The sequence below is a fragment of the Canis lupus genome, chromosome 15 (genome assembly GCF_011100685.1).
Source record: "Canis lupus familiaris isolate Mischka breed German Shepherd chromosome 15, alternate assembly UU_Cfam_GSD_1.0, whole genome shotgun sequence".
In the NCBI taxonomy this organism is placed as follows: domain Eukaryota; kingdom Metazoa; phylum Chordata; class Mammalia; order Carnivora; family Canidae; genus Canis; species Canis lupus.
The window spans coordinates 4,750,382-4,765,107 of NC_049236.1; the positions used below are offsets into that span (position 1 = coordinate 4,750,382).

Consider the following 14,726-nt stretch of genomic DNA (forward strand, 5'->3'; position numbering starts at 1 on the left):
AGCCACCCAGGCGTCCCTATTCAGAGTTTTCAAGCAAGAGATGTATAGGCATGGCCTGAAAGGCCTGACCCTGATGTAGTCTCTGGGAGTTGTCCCACTGGATAGATACTCTTAGGTAGCTTATGGTGGGGCTCATGGTGGGGCTCATGGTGGGGCTCTTGGTGGGGGGGAGGGGTGGCTCAGTCGGTTAGGCCTGTGCCTGCAACTCAGGTCATGATCCTAGGGTCCTGGGATCAAGCCCTACACCCGGCTCCCTGGTCAGTGGGGAGCCTGCCCCTCCCCCTGTTCGTGCCTCTCAAATAAATGCAATCTTTAAAAAATTTATTTATTTTTAAGATTTTATTCATCCATTTATGAAAGAGAGAGAGGCAGAGACACAGGCAGAGGGAGAAGCAGGCTCCATGCAGGGAGCCCGACGGGGGACTCGATCCCGGGTCTCCAGGGTCACGCCCTGGGCTGAAGGCAGATGCTATAAACCCCTGAGCCACCTGGGCTGCCCAATCTTTTTTTTTTTTTTTTTTTTTTTAACGTAGCTTATGGGAAAATCAGGCAGTAGCTGCTGGAAGGTTCTAACAGATATAACGTATTTTAAAAAGATAGGAGGGGGCGCCCGGGTGGCTCGGTTGGTTGGGCCCCGACTCTTGGTCTCGAGTCTCGGCTCAGGTCATGACCTATAGGGGCTCCCGTCGGGTCGGGTCGGCGCGGAGTCGGCTCCAGATTCTTTCCCTCTGCCCCTCCCCCCGCCGCATTCTCTCAAATCATAAAAAAAAAAAAGAGAAAGGAAAGCGCGCGCGAAGTCGCTTCTCGGGCGCTGGGGCACCGAGCCCCCCCGCGCCCCCCGCGCCCCCGGCAGCCTGGACCGGGACTCGGATGCGGGGCCGCAGGGTGACGGCGCGAACGGTCAGGGGAAGGCAAGTAGGTGGCGCCGACCGGCCGGCGGGAGCCCCGCGGGAGCCCTGCAGGGGGCCGTTGGGGCCGACGGCCCGGGCAGAAGTGCGGGCGAGCGAGCAAGCGCGGGAAGCGGCGGCCCCGGGCGCGGGGAGCGGCCCGCCCTCCGCCTCCGCCTCCGCCCCGCCCGCCGCGGCCGCAGAGCCGGGAAGGTCACAGCCCTGCAGGCTCTCCCTGCAGCGCGGGGCCCGCGCACGGCTAGCGGGCTGCTGCGGCTGCGGCTGCGGCTGCGGCTGCGGCTCCGGCCGCCCCCCCCGCCAGTCGTTGACGGGGGGTGATGGGGAGGGGGGCTCGGCCCCGCGGCCCGCGTCGGGCGCCCCAAACCGACGCCCCGAGTCCCCGCGGGCTGCACCCGCGGCCGCCGCTCCTCCGCGCGGGACGGCCCCGCGGCCCCGCCCCGCCCCGCCCCTCCTGCTCACCGATTGGAGGCTCGAGCTCCGCCCCCTCGCCGCCTGGACCAACCAGGAGCGCCAGGGAAAGGCGGGGCCTGTATCTCCTCCTTCCTCCGGAAAGCGGAAGCGGAAGTGACGTTCGAGGAAGGTGGGGGCAATCATGGTGCCGCTGGGGAGGGGAGAAGCTGCCGCTGCCGCCGTTGCCGGGAGCCGCGGAGGTAAAAGGCGAAACTGGACGCGGCTTGGGCTGGGGGCTTTTCGCGGGGGGCGGGGCGCGGGACTTAGGCTCCCTCCTGAAGCATTTCCCAGGAGAGACCCCAGTCTGGTCACCATAGGGACCCCACCCCTCCTCCGTTTCCATGGGGATGGGTATCCAGCCCCCCTTCCCTGTTTCCATGGAGACCCGGACCCTGCCCCTCTTCGCCCGGCTTGGAGCCCCCCCCAGCCTGTCCGCAGAGGTTTCCGTGTCCCCCCGGGCTGGGCGCTCTCCCAGCGGGTTCCTTCTCCCAGCCTTCTCTCAAGGGTGCTCCGCTTGTGCTCCTCCTGTGCCACCCTCAAGCCTCCTGGTCTTGTTTGTTCCGGACAGTTGGTCTCTGCTTAGCCGCCGGTGGTGCCGGGGAAGCCCTGCGGGGCCCCCGGCGCTCTTACCGCTCCTCAGATGCAGCGAAATGTGCATCTGCCGGGTTGCGTAAGCCAGAGCCAGGGGTCGGGCCGGTTCCTCCCGGATCCCATCCCTCGGCCTGTCTCTCACCGCGGCTGCCTCTCTGGGTGGCCGCCCCACTACGTCCTAACCCAGGGGCAGAAGAGAAAGAAAAGTGCAAAAGCCAGACCGAACGCTAAAAAGTGATGTGTTGATTATTATTATTTTTTTAAGTGCTGTTCTGCCCGCCAGACCCAGATTTTTTGGAACCTGTGTGTTTTGCAGCTAGGGGAAGAAGAACTAATCCAGAACAGGAAAGCTTCAAATTTGGTGCTTTTTATTTTTATTTTGTTTTTATTTTTTTCTTCTTCCCCAAGAGAAAGTTTCTTTGGCAGAGAGTGGATCTTCCCAAGAGGGTGTATTTGCCAGTCTTTTCATTCATTTAGCTGACATCTCCTGAACTCTTGGTGTCATTGTACAGTGCTAGGGGGGCAGGAGAAACAAACCTAAGAGTCACCGTTCCCTCGCGGCAGAGAGCCCACCATACAAGCACAGATTCTTTCTTTCTTTCTTTTCTTTTCTTTTCTTTTCTTTTCTTTTCTTTTCTTTTCTTTTCTTTTCTTTTCTTTTCTTTCTTTCTTTCTTTTCTTTCTTTCTGATTTTATTTATTCATCAGAGAGAGAGAGAGGTAGAGACTCAGGCAGAGGGAGTAACAGGCTCCATGCAGGGGGCCCGACGTGGGATTCGATCCCAGGTCTCCAGGATTATGCCCTGGGCCAAACGCTCAACCTCTGAGCCGCCAGAGCTGCCCCAAGCACAGGTTCTTAGGGGGCACCACGTTGCTTTATAAGAGAAATAGATGAAATTCTCTTCATTGGACACGTCTGAGTGGGGATTAGTGCCCTACCTCCCCACTTCAAGCTGAAATATTTGTTTTAGGAAGGAGGGAATGAATTCACTCTTGTTTTCCCAATTATAATGAGACATTGTGCTTTAATGTACATTATCTCTTTTACTCTGTAACAACTTTTGAGAGAAGGAACTACCAGTCTCCCCTTACCCATAAAAAACAAGAACAAAAACAAAAACGGAGCACAGAAAAGTTACCCAACTATTTAGTGGCAAAGCTGGGATCTGTGTGTAGGTGACCCTGCCTCCAAAATTCTGCTTGCACAGTAGATTACTCTGTCCCATGGTCTAATTTGGGGGATATTTGAGTGGGGTTTTCTTACTTTTATGACTTAAAACAACTTTGATGTTTAAGTTTTAAGACTTTAAAATGACCTTGAAGGAGTTTGCCCTTTTATCCCCTTTATGTGTTGTTTGGTAATAAGGCATATTTGGAAGGTCTTAAGAACGGCTACTTATTTCTTCGGTGTCAGTTTTGTTTTTTGTTTTTAAAAGGTATTGCTTTTAAAATGACTTGATGGTTTCAAAATTAAACTTAAAAAAAAGAAATTATTCCCAGGGAAGAGGATTTTCATTAATTTTGTCCTATCCTTCAGGCGAGGGGGAAAATGAGCCCTGTGGTCGCCGAGGACGTCCCTGAGTTTGGCTCTAACTCTAGCTTTGTCCTGTTGCAGACAGGTCATTACCTTTCCATTTCTCACAATTGGGCTGAGCACGATCGAACCATGGGGGAACACAGTCCAGACAACAACATCATCTACTTTGAGGCAGAGGAAGATGAGCTGAGCCCCGATGACAAGATGCTCAGGTTTGTGGATAAAAACGGACTGGTGCCTTCCTCATCTGGAACTGTTTATGATAGGACCACTGTTCTCATTGAGCAGGACCCCGGCACTTTGGAGGATGAAGATGATGATGGACAGTGTGGAGAACACTTGCCTTTTCTAGTAGGGGGTGAAGAGGCCTTTCACCTAATAGATCATGAAGCAATGTCCCAGGGTTATGTGCAACACATTATCTCACCAGATCAGATTCACTTAACAATAAACCCTGGTTCCACACCCATGCCAAGAAATATCGAAGGTGCAACTCTCACTCTGCAGTCGGAATGTCCAGAAACAAAACGTAAAGAAGTAAGTAAAGCAATGGGTGAGGGCCCAGTTTCGCTTTGGAGAAAAATCCTTGCACAACTCGTGTTGGCAGTTGTAGCTGGGGGATGAAGGATCCCTGGAATGAGGACCTGCAGTGGCTTTGTGTGTCAACAACATGTATGCTTCACGTTTTGTTGTGACTGCTTCCTGGAGCTTTTAGTTTGTATGGCCACATTGAAATTTGGGAAAGATAAATGATAAGGTTTCAAATTTTCCTCCCCAAATCAGAAATAAAATAGAAATGTCACTGAGGTAAGTCCATGTTTCAGATGCTGAAAGAACTAGATTTGGCTTATCTCCGGGGTGTGTATAAATGATTTGTTTTGGAGATGAGTATCTGCTAGAATATGCTTTATTTTTGTGGTGAATATTTGATGAATAATAAGGCTTCGCTTTTGTAAGAAACTCAGGCAAGAGACAGTAAATGAGAGCAGGTTATCTAAAATAAGTTTTCATGCTCATATTAGCTACTGTGAGGAAGGTAATGTATGTCACGATGGTTGGAACACTGTAAAGCATTGTACAAATTGTACTTGTGATGATCGTTAGCAGAATGAAAGATATGGTTTAAAGGTAGTGATAGACATTATCTAGGAACCAATTATAGGTCAATTAGAAAAGACAGATCACTGGTAGTTGCTGTGTCAGGAACTAAACGTAAAAACGTTACCAAACAGACATAGGGTAAATCGTTTAGCAAAATATTTTTCTCTTATGCTGTAATTAAGGGCTTGGAATTGGAGACTTTTATTATTCATTCCATATGGCTTTTCCACTGCTAGCCATAGACTCTCAGAGCTGGAAGCAACCTGAGAGAAACCATCTCGTCCTACCTCTCACCTCAGGCAGGAATTTCTCTACAGCATCTCTGACATCAGTTCATGTGGTCTCTGCTTGAACACTTGCAAAATGATGAGAGCACAGGGTTTCACCGCTCAGCCTCGTGCATTTGTTGGCCCGCTCCGATTGTTAGAAAGCTTTTTACTTGTATAGAGCCAAAAACCTGCCTTCCTGCAGCTGCTGCCCATCGGCTCTAGTTCTGCTTCCCTGAGCAAGTTAAACCTTCTCACAGGATAGCCCAACAGATATTTAAAGATCACGGCTTTCTCTTTATCTTCTCTTGTATAGGCTAAACATCTTGATTTACATAAGTGTTTCTCTGTGACATTCTTCACCAGTTTCTCATCAGTCTGGCCACCTTGGATTATATGAATTCCAGTTATCCAAAGTCTTCTTAAAATTCACAGTTGAGCACAGTCTCCCAAGTGTGAGGCAGCCAGCACTGAACACTGTGCAACTCTTCTCTCTTAATCTAGACACTATACTACAATTGCCGTATAGTTTGTATTTTATTAGCAGTGACATCATACTTACTCTGAGCTTGTACTTGGAAACCTCTAGAATAGTGATTCTTAACTGGGGGCAGTTTTGTTCCCCATAAGACGGTAATGTATAGAGACATTTTTAGTTGTCACTGGGGAAGTGCTACTGGAATCCAGGGGGTAGAGGCCAGTGAACCTATTAAACATTCAGCAAGGCACAGGACAGCCCCCTGCAACAAAGAATTATCTGGCCCAAAATGTTGACTGGCCGTTTTCCAGTAAAACTTTATTTACAAAACAGGCAATGGGCTAGATTTGACCCACTGGCTGGAGTGTGCCTAGCCCTAGACTAGAACAGAGGGAGCTTAAGGAGTAGTTGAAAATAAGGATGGAAAGGCAGCAGAGATCCAGACGTGAAAGGCAGTGATAATGTGCTAAGGGGTTTGGACTATTTTCTGGAAGTAGTGGGAAACCGTTGAAAGTGTCTAAGCCAAGGAGTGATGTGGTTCGAGTAGCATTTTAGAAATACTGCTCTGGTAGCAGTGGTAGCTTGATTGCCCTTGTAGTTTAGATTTGGGGTTTCATTTGAGTCCAAAAGAAGGATAATGGCCTTGTAAATAGAATCCAGAGCTTTTGTGAAGGTATAAGAGAACTTTGTATATTGCTGGTGTCCTAAGAATGAGCCATGGATTTGGTATGTTTCAAATAATTCACCCATTTTTCCAAGTATGTCGGGTTTCTTCTCTATCTTCGCTCAGGGGCCACACAGATGATTGATGAAGCTTCAAGACCAGGAAGCATTTTGAGTAGTTAGAGTACACTGTGATGGGTACTTTAACAGAGGCCTGTTCAGGGTGCCCTGTCAGGCTGAGGAGAAAGTGGCGGCCTGCTGTACACCCCACCATTTAGGAACGGTGAGTCCATAAGAGGAATCAGGATGAGGAGAAAGTTTGGTGGGGCAACTGGTGAGCTTGTTTGGAAAATAGTGAATGTGTAGCCCTTGAGGGAAAGTAAAGTAAACAGGTTGAGAAGCCCATTTGGAAATGTGGATCTAAATTCAGTCAAGGAAATGGTTCAGGATTCCTGAAAGGTTCAAACCATGGGCAGTTTACTCAAGGGAGGAGTCAGAGTTGGTCTGAGAATATAAACGCTAAAAAGAGAAAGAAGAACCAAAGATCACATTCAAAGAGATGGGTGGAATGTGATGTTGTGGAAGGCAAGGGAAGTGTGTCAAAAAGCGTGACTGTTCCTCTGTGACCCTGTAGACGGATTGAGGACCCTGAAGGAAGCCATTGGTTCTACTATCTGTGCCATTGATCACACTGTGAGAAGACTTTCTGTAGAGCACTGAGGGCCAAAGCCAGATTTCCAGTGGTGGAGAAGTGAGTGGGTGGTGAGGAAACCAGAGGCAGGAAGTGTCAAGTTGGTTTGTGTGTGTGTTTCTACTATGGTGTTTGGAGGAAGAAGAGTAATGATGTAGTAGCAACTCAAGGGGGTTGAATCATTTCTTTAGCACAGAAAATGTGAATATGGCTTAGAGCCTAAACTTCAGGCCATCTTCAGTTAATGATTACTATGTGAAAGTGTTTTGAAAGCAAATGTTGGGGAAACATTAAGTTGAATGGAGATAGAGGCTTATTACAGAATTTCTCAGAGCTTTTGATGTGCTGATACCTTCGAAGTAAGGAGATGCAGACTTCGCCAAATATTTTAAACTTGGGAAACCATTTTCAGGTCTCATTTCCAGGGTTGGTATTTTGTGGAACACATTTTGGGAAATGCTGATCTAGGCAGGAAAGGAGGAGATGGTAGGGAGGGAATGATTATGCAATCACTTATATGAGGTGTCACTTTGCCACTCTGTGCTCCGGATCTTCCTTGACTCATGATGCGGTTATGTCCTGATAAACCCATTAGAAGTTGAAAACATGGGAAGTACGTCAAAGATCCCTAACCTCCCGATCTCGTAGCTTAGCCTAGCCTGCCTTAAACGTACTCAGAACTCTTACATTAGCCAGTAGTTGGGCAAAATCATCTGACACAAAGCCAGTTTTATAATAAAGTGTTGACCAGCTTATGTAATTGATTGAATATTGTGCTGAAAGTGACAAACAGAATGGCTGTATTGGTACCGAATGGCTGGAAGTGTATCACTTGTTTACCTTCGTGGTGACACGGGGATGCCTGGGAGCTGTGGCTTGCTGCTACTGCCCAGCATCATGAGAAAGTACCCTACCTCATGTTGCCAGCCCAGGGAGAGATCCAAATTCAAAATTTGAAGTCTAGTCTCTCCTGGATGTGTATCACTTCTTTTCTTCACCACCATACAGTTGAACCATCGTAAGTTGGGGACTGTACTTGCAAGCCTGGTTTACTATTCATGTCTTCAGGTCTTTGAACATGTTGCTTAGTGACCAAGCATTCAGGAGACTTGCCTTCCTGAGGCACCATCTTACCTTAGCTTTTGCTTTGACAGTGATTGGGGTGGAGGGAAGCACTTTAATTGGCCTGAAGAGGCCAATGTTTATGACTGTTTGATAATACCTTTCATGATTTCTGTGTCCCCCTTTTTTCCCCTTTAAAAAAAAAAAAAAGTCTTTTTCCTCCATCTCCATGTCCAGGTGTTACTCTTGAGAAATTAAATCATTTGATAACTAGTTAGTCTTCTTGGCTTCCCAAGCAGCTTATTTTCTGAGTCAGATTTTAGCCTGATTTTCCTGTTTACCCTAGATTGTTCTATTGTTTCCTGTAGCGTGTAGTTGGCTTACTTATTACTTCACTTTTTTCCTTTGTGCTTGTCTTGCGTAAAAATAAACCAACCAGAACCTTGCTACAGATACTGTCTTCTCCTTCCACAGAGCGACTGGTGATTCTGACTCTAATTTCATGTATCTGATTCTCACACTTGCTGTCTTACCACCATCCAGCTGCTGGTAGCTTTGAGAAATCGCCAGTCAAAATAGGTGCCATTCTTCGCAAGATCAGCACTCTGAAGAGGGTTGCTCCTTTAATGTCCTACTCTGGGTTTCTGAGCAGCTGTGTTTCCTTTAGTCGGTTCACGTAGTCCATGGTTTCCCAAGCTTTCCTGCATCCATACCTTCCTGAGAACCTGCTGGGTCTGTCTAGTTACCTGTCTATCCACCTTTGTACGAACCACACTGGTGAACGTAATGTACCCCCTGTGACTAACTGACCCTGCCACTTCTCTGCTCAGTAGTTGGCCAGGGAGTATGAAGAAAGCCAGGAACCCCATGCCAGATGTGTTCTTCATGATGTGCCATAGTATTCTGGTGCGTGGATTGGAAAAGAATATCTTTTTTTTTTTTTCCACCCAAGAAGCACAGTTATAGAGATGCTTTGTGAATTAGGCAGCTTGCTATATTAGTGACACTCCAAGGGGAGTTTTGTGGGGTTTTTTTCCCCCTTGTGTAACAAATTTGAAGTATAAGAATAAAGGGAAAAATTTGACTCTAGTGTTTTGCAGTACATCCTTTACTTTGGGAGACCTCGTTCCAATTTCGTTCCTCGTTATCAGCCCCTCAGGCAGTGGAATGATCCACTCTCGACAAACCTGGATATTGCTGAGTCTCCCAGAGGGGAACTACTTGCTTTTAGCCTTTGCATACTGTGATTACATTTCTTCCCAGGCTTCCTTCTGAACTCCCACGGAATTGCCATTCAGAACTAGGACTGTTGCTGTTTGAAATTCTAGTGTTGAGGATCCATTCACTCTTTTTCCACAAGCTTTTACTTACCGAGTATCTACTTTTGTAGCTTTCAGAAAGGACAAAGAAATGGTCTCTTCCCTGATGAGCTGGGACTCCAGCAGGGAGACTGCAAGAAGCTGTATGTGCAGGGTCTGTAGGAACCCAGGGCAGGAAGCATTTTCCATTTATCACTGGGAGAAGCCATTTATGCACTTCCCTGCCTGCCTGCATGTGTGTTAGTACCTCTCCGTAGCCGTCAGCACTTCCATCATGAAGGCCCCCTGACCTGGAAAAAGGACAGAGTGGTTTTGTGAACATATTGGTTTTACAGCATGGTACTGCAGGAATAACAGGTCTCAAATTTACATTCTGTATAAGCTGTACCTGTTGGATATTGTTAACATTTTGGTAGTGTGGGATATTGGAGAAAAAGCCCAAATTTTAATGTTTTTCTCTTATTTAAATCAAGCCTATTCTTGAAAATGTTTCTTCTGTGATGTGCAAAGGGATCATTTAAACCTAGGTTCCATCTTTGTTCCGTGTGGCCTTGGGCAAGCTGCTCTGTTTCCTCTTTTGTGAAATTGAAATAAAAAAAAAATATCCCATTGCATTTTGCGAAGATTAAATGAGATTTATTCAGACATAAATATACAACAGTATGTGCATAAAACATTTAGCAGTGTCTGGTTCATCATGGTGGTTCAGTGAATTGCTCATTTCCTTTCTGTCCCTCCTCGGCCCACATGGTTCTTGAAGGAGGTTTGGGGTAATCTGTTTAAGAAGAGGTTAAAATGGCCTTTGTTAGGAACTCTTTGGGAAGCATTTTCTCCTTAGAACACGGTTCTAAATTGTGGTTGGATTCCACGACAGCCTGCAGAAACCCCAGTAACCCCTAGGTAGCTGAGCTGTTGTATTCATATCACTATGGAATGTGAACCACCCATTGTAATCAGGACAACATGTTTGTAGTCCTGTGGAGTTCTGTGAACACCAGCCCTTGCCATGGGTTATCTGCTCCCTTTGACTTCCTTAGCACCTGGCCACTGAAAGTTACTTCCATGGGTGGGCAGCTGGAGCAGCCAGCAAAGCTGAGGGTGCGTTTAAAAAAAACCACCTCTCTTACTGAGAAATAATCAACATGTAGCGTTATATTAGTTTCAGACTTACAACATAATGATTCAGTATTTGTGTACATTGTGAAATGATCACCACAGTAAGTCTAGTTAACATCGTCAAGACACATAGTTGCAGTTTTTTTTTCTTATGATGAGATGTTTTAAGACCTACTCTCTTAGCAGTTTTCAGATATGTAGTATGACACAGTTAACTGTAGTCACCATGCTGAGGCTGCATCCCCATGACTTATTTTAAGAGCTGAGGGCCCTTAGAGCTAAAGAATGAGGACTCCAGATATGCTGAGTGGTGAGAGGGCAAGGCCACTAGCATCTGCTGAGTGCCTGCTGTGTACTTACTGGTCACTGTGTCAAGGGCTTCAATGTAGCTGTGTGTTTAATCTTCGTAACAATCCATGAAATAGGTACTCTTAGCCCTCATTTTACAGATGAAGAAAACAGGCTTAGAAACATACATACAATCAGCACGTAGTAGAAATGAGGTTTGAACCGAGGATGTTCTGGATGCCAAAGCCTATGCTGTTCTAACGTAACATGCCACCTTTGTAAAGACAGAGGGGAGACTCGGCCGGCACGGCCTGTGAGCTGTGGAGAGGGGCAGCGGGACGGCGTCAGTTCTGCGAGGGTAAAAGGCTGAGGTGTGGGTAGCACTGTGTGCCTCCAGCTCTGGTGGTGGGCAGTGGGAGGCCCGATGAAGGAATGAAGTCACGCAGAGCTCTTAAACGTCCACTTTGAGTCCTGTGGTTGCACATTGTAGACTAGAAGTGAGATCCGTGCAAGCCCAGGAACAGAGATGGGATCGGGGAGGAGGTCCCCAGTGTGTTGGGCAGGAATGGGCAGCTCCCACAGCTCTCTTGGCCTGGCCAGTGCATGACTTGTGAGAATGATCGTTCGTGTGCCGGATGCTCAGGACCAGAGACTCTCTTTCCTCACTGAGTATAGGGCCAGTGAGGAGGGTCAAATCTAGTTCTCTTGGTCTCTCATTGTCTTTTTCCTCCAGCAGAAACCCAGCCTTTTCTCTTCCCTGAAATTTTTTTTGAGCTTTTATCTCCTGCAGCCCAGTGTTTAGTTTTCCCATTTTGCTTGTCTCGTTTACCTTTCCTTCTCTGACTCTGTTGGCTTAACCAGGCAGTCATTTTTGTTAACGATTTCTCTACTCTAGAATTACACAGAACACCTTGCAAACCAATAGCAGTCCTCTGAAAGCTCATGCTTCTTGACCATTATAACATTACACTCCATCCTCAGTGAGCCTACCCTGCACCCCCTCCGTGCTCCTTACCCTGGGAATCGACTAGTGTTAGAGGCCACCTATCTGCTGCACAGGAAAGTTAAAGGAATGCGATTCTTCAGCTCTTTTAGAGAAATGCATATTTTATTATCCAGTGGAATTGGCAGTGAATTGTGTTCATATTATACATAACGTTAGTTAGTTAATTTTGAGAGGCGAATTATGTGTCACCTCTTTCGCAGGTTCTTTAGATTCAGCTTGAGCATAACCTCCTTTGAGAAGTCTTTCTCAGTGGTCCCCACATCTAAATTAGATGCTTTTTCCCTGTACTTCTATTCTCACCTCCATTATCAGCACAATTTCTCATTTTGGGTCTTTTCTGTCTCTTTGATTCTCCTCTTCACATTGAGCTTCTTGAGAGCAGGGACTATTTTTTCCCTCTGCCTATCACCTTGGACAATATAATCCCTGCGACATAATTTTTTGAAAGCATAATAAACCTTACTTGTATTTAAATGTACCACGTGTTGCAATACCTCTTCTCTGTAACAATGAAAACTTAATGTGTTTTTTGCAACTTCCTGTTCGGATCCAGTTTGAGGAGGTTTAGTTTTCCCTTTTGTGAAATTTGGTGCTATTTAAAAACGATTCTGAAAGACTCAGAATGATGACTTCCATTTACTGCTTCCCTCTTGATGGGGTGAGAGATTACTCGTCTATTCAGTACATTACTGGGGGGCAGGCATTGACTCTGACAGTCAACCTGTCTCCTCCACCTTTTTAAAACATTAAAAAAAAATCTATTTATTTATTTGAGAGAGACCTCACAAGTGGAGAGGATGGGCAGAGGGAGAGGGAGAAGCCAGCTCCCTGCTGAGCAGGGAGCCTGAATCTGCTGGACCCTAGGACCCTGGAATTATGACCTAAGCTGAAGGCAGACAATCAACCAACTGAGCCATCTAGGCACCCCCACTGTCTCCCCCACCTTTATTTTGTTATTATTTTTCTCCCCCCATTTTAAACACAAATACCTTCCCCAGTTTGTATCCTCTCCTAACTTTCTCTCCTCTCTCCTCTTCTCAGCCAAGTTCCTTGAAAGAGTAGTTATATTCATGGTCTTCAGTTCCTTGCTTTTCTCCAACTTCTCAGCCTGTTACATTCTGGCTTCTGTTCTTACCCTTCCAATGAAGCTAATCTTGCTGGGAGGCTTATGATTTGATGAATCAGGCAAACCCAAGAAATGCTTCAGTAGTCATCTCTGCTACATTTGACCTAATTGACCATCCTTCCTTTGTCACTTGTCACCCTTGTCACTGTGTTCCTCAGCATTAAGTCCTGCTGGCTTGGTTTTGTTTGTACAATCATTCCTTCAGCAAATATGGATGTGGTGCCACTCTTCCATGAGGCTAGCCCCTGAGCTGTGACCAAGACAGACATGGGCCCTGTTCTCATGGAGCCTACAGTCCACCAGGAGAGCAACCATTCATTCATTTAGCTCAAGGAGTATTCATTTAGTGCTTTGTGTTTTCCGGCTACCACTGTGCCTACCAACTAAAGAGGTAATGATATAAAACAGTTCCTCAAGGAAGGAGCTTTTAAATGGAAGCTTGAGTTGGCTAAGTGAAAAACCTGGATGGGGTGGGGGTGGGGTGGGTGGGAGGTGGGGTGGGGTAGGGGTTGGTCAGGCAAGGAGACAGGAAGGGGTAGTTAATGATTGATTGTACTGTTCCTTATAAAGGTATCAACTGCTGTCTCATCTTAAGAATGAGAGTCTGCTCTTATCAGCTGCCATTGTTGAAGCCCTCTGATTGAGACATGCTGCTGCTCTATTGCAGCAGCCACAGTCCCGCTTCTCCTTCCTGGTCAGTGACTGTGTTGAAATCTCTGCCTGCCCGAACCAAAGAGGTTTTCAGTCTTGATGGGAAACCAGGATATATGCACGAGAGGATAATTAACAACATAGGCTAAGTGCCAAATGAGTGGTAGAGTTAAATATTGGAATTCAGAGAAGGGCACTGTCACTTAGATGTGTGTTGATTGTGGAGTGCCTTGGGGAGGTAATGAGGCTTGAGTGGAAGGAAGAGAGAGAGACTCAGAAAAGCAGAGAAGGAATCAGGCATTTCCAGCAGAAAGAATGGAAAGAGCAGAGGCAGGCAAGTAGGGATTCAGTGTGGCGATTAGGGAAGGAGTCCTGTTGCCTGTAGGCTTAGCAGAGCCTGCTCTTGGGCTGGTGATGGAGTAACGGGGTAGAAGGTGGAAGAGGACCTACGGGGGGATCTTGAGTATTAGGCGAAGGGATGTTCGCATCTGAGCATAGAGGTAGCATGTGGAGAACACTGTTTTATTTATTTGCTTGTTTGTTTTTAAAGATTTTATTTGTTTATTCATGAGAAAGGCAGAGACATAGGCAGAGGCGAGACTCAGTCCCAGGACCCTGGGATCACACCCTGAGCCAAAGGCAGACACTCAGCCACTGAGCCACCCAGGTTCCCCTAGAACACTGTTTTAGAACAAATCTGGCAATGATTGGCTTCAGACCTAGGCCCTGAGACATGAGAACGCCTGGACTGATGGGTAGTAATTCAGTGCAGCAGATGTTTACAGAGCACCTCCTGTGTAGCAGTGGGAAGGCTGCGGAATGAACAGTGAGAGAGCACTTGTGCAAGATTGTGCTGGGGGTTGGACAGATGAGACAAGGAGTGGGAGGGGAGATGGGAGGAGTTAGGGCTCCTCCCTTCCCCACACCCACAGGTTTTAGGGTTTGGCAAATTGGGGCCCACAGGTCAAATCCATGCAAATACCTGTATTTGTAGAATGGTTTTTCCATTTTTAAATGATTTGTTTTAAATCAGAAGAATAGTATTTCGTGATACATGAAAATGATATGACATTCAAATCCTCCTGTCCATAAATAGTTTTTCTGGAGCACAGCCTGGCTTATCCGTTTATATATTTGTTGATGGCTACTTTCAGGGTCAAGGGGTTGTAACAGTCTACATGGCCCACAAAGCCTTAAATATGCACTATTTGGCCCGTTATAGAAACCTTGTAGACCCATTCTTACCTCAGTCCCTCTCTGCTCTCATGCTGTCTGTCCCCCTTCCCACCTGAGGCTTTTCCCTCCACCAGCTTTTTAAATATCCTTTATTTTATTTTTTTAAAAGATTTTATTCACTTATTTATGAGAGACACAGAGAAAGAGAGAGAGGCAGAGACACAGGCAGAGGGAGAAGCAAGCTTCATGCAGGGAACCCGACGCGGGACTCGATCCCTGGTCCCCAGGATCAGGCCCT

General features: G+C 46.7%; 1 protein-coding gene across 4 annotated transcripts in view; it reads left to right on the forward strand.

Moving 5' to 3' along the window:
* The first annotated feature begins 802 nt into the window (after positions 1-802).
* The window catches only part of MTF1 (metal regulatory transcription factor 1), a 43,113-nt gene continuing 29,189 nt past the window's right edge, over positions 803-14,726 (forward strand). For 2 of the 4 annotated variants that reach the window (XM_038557841.1, XM_038557842.1), the window contains exons 1-2: positions 803-915; positions 3,564-4,022. In XM_038557841.1, the coding sequence (XP_038413769.1) occupies positions 871-915; positions 3,564-4,022 (504 nt within the window). In that variant the 5' untranslated portion in view covers positions 803-870. Of the gene's footprint in view, positions 916-1,399; positions 1,559-3,563; positions 4,023-14,726 lie in introns of those variants that run through there. The other 2 variants (XM_038557844.1, XM_038557843.1) reach the window with 2 other exon arrangements.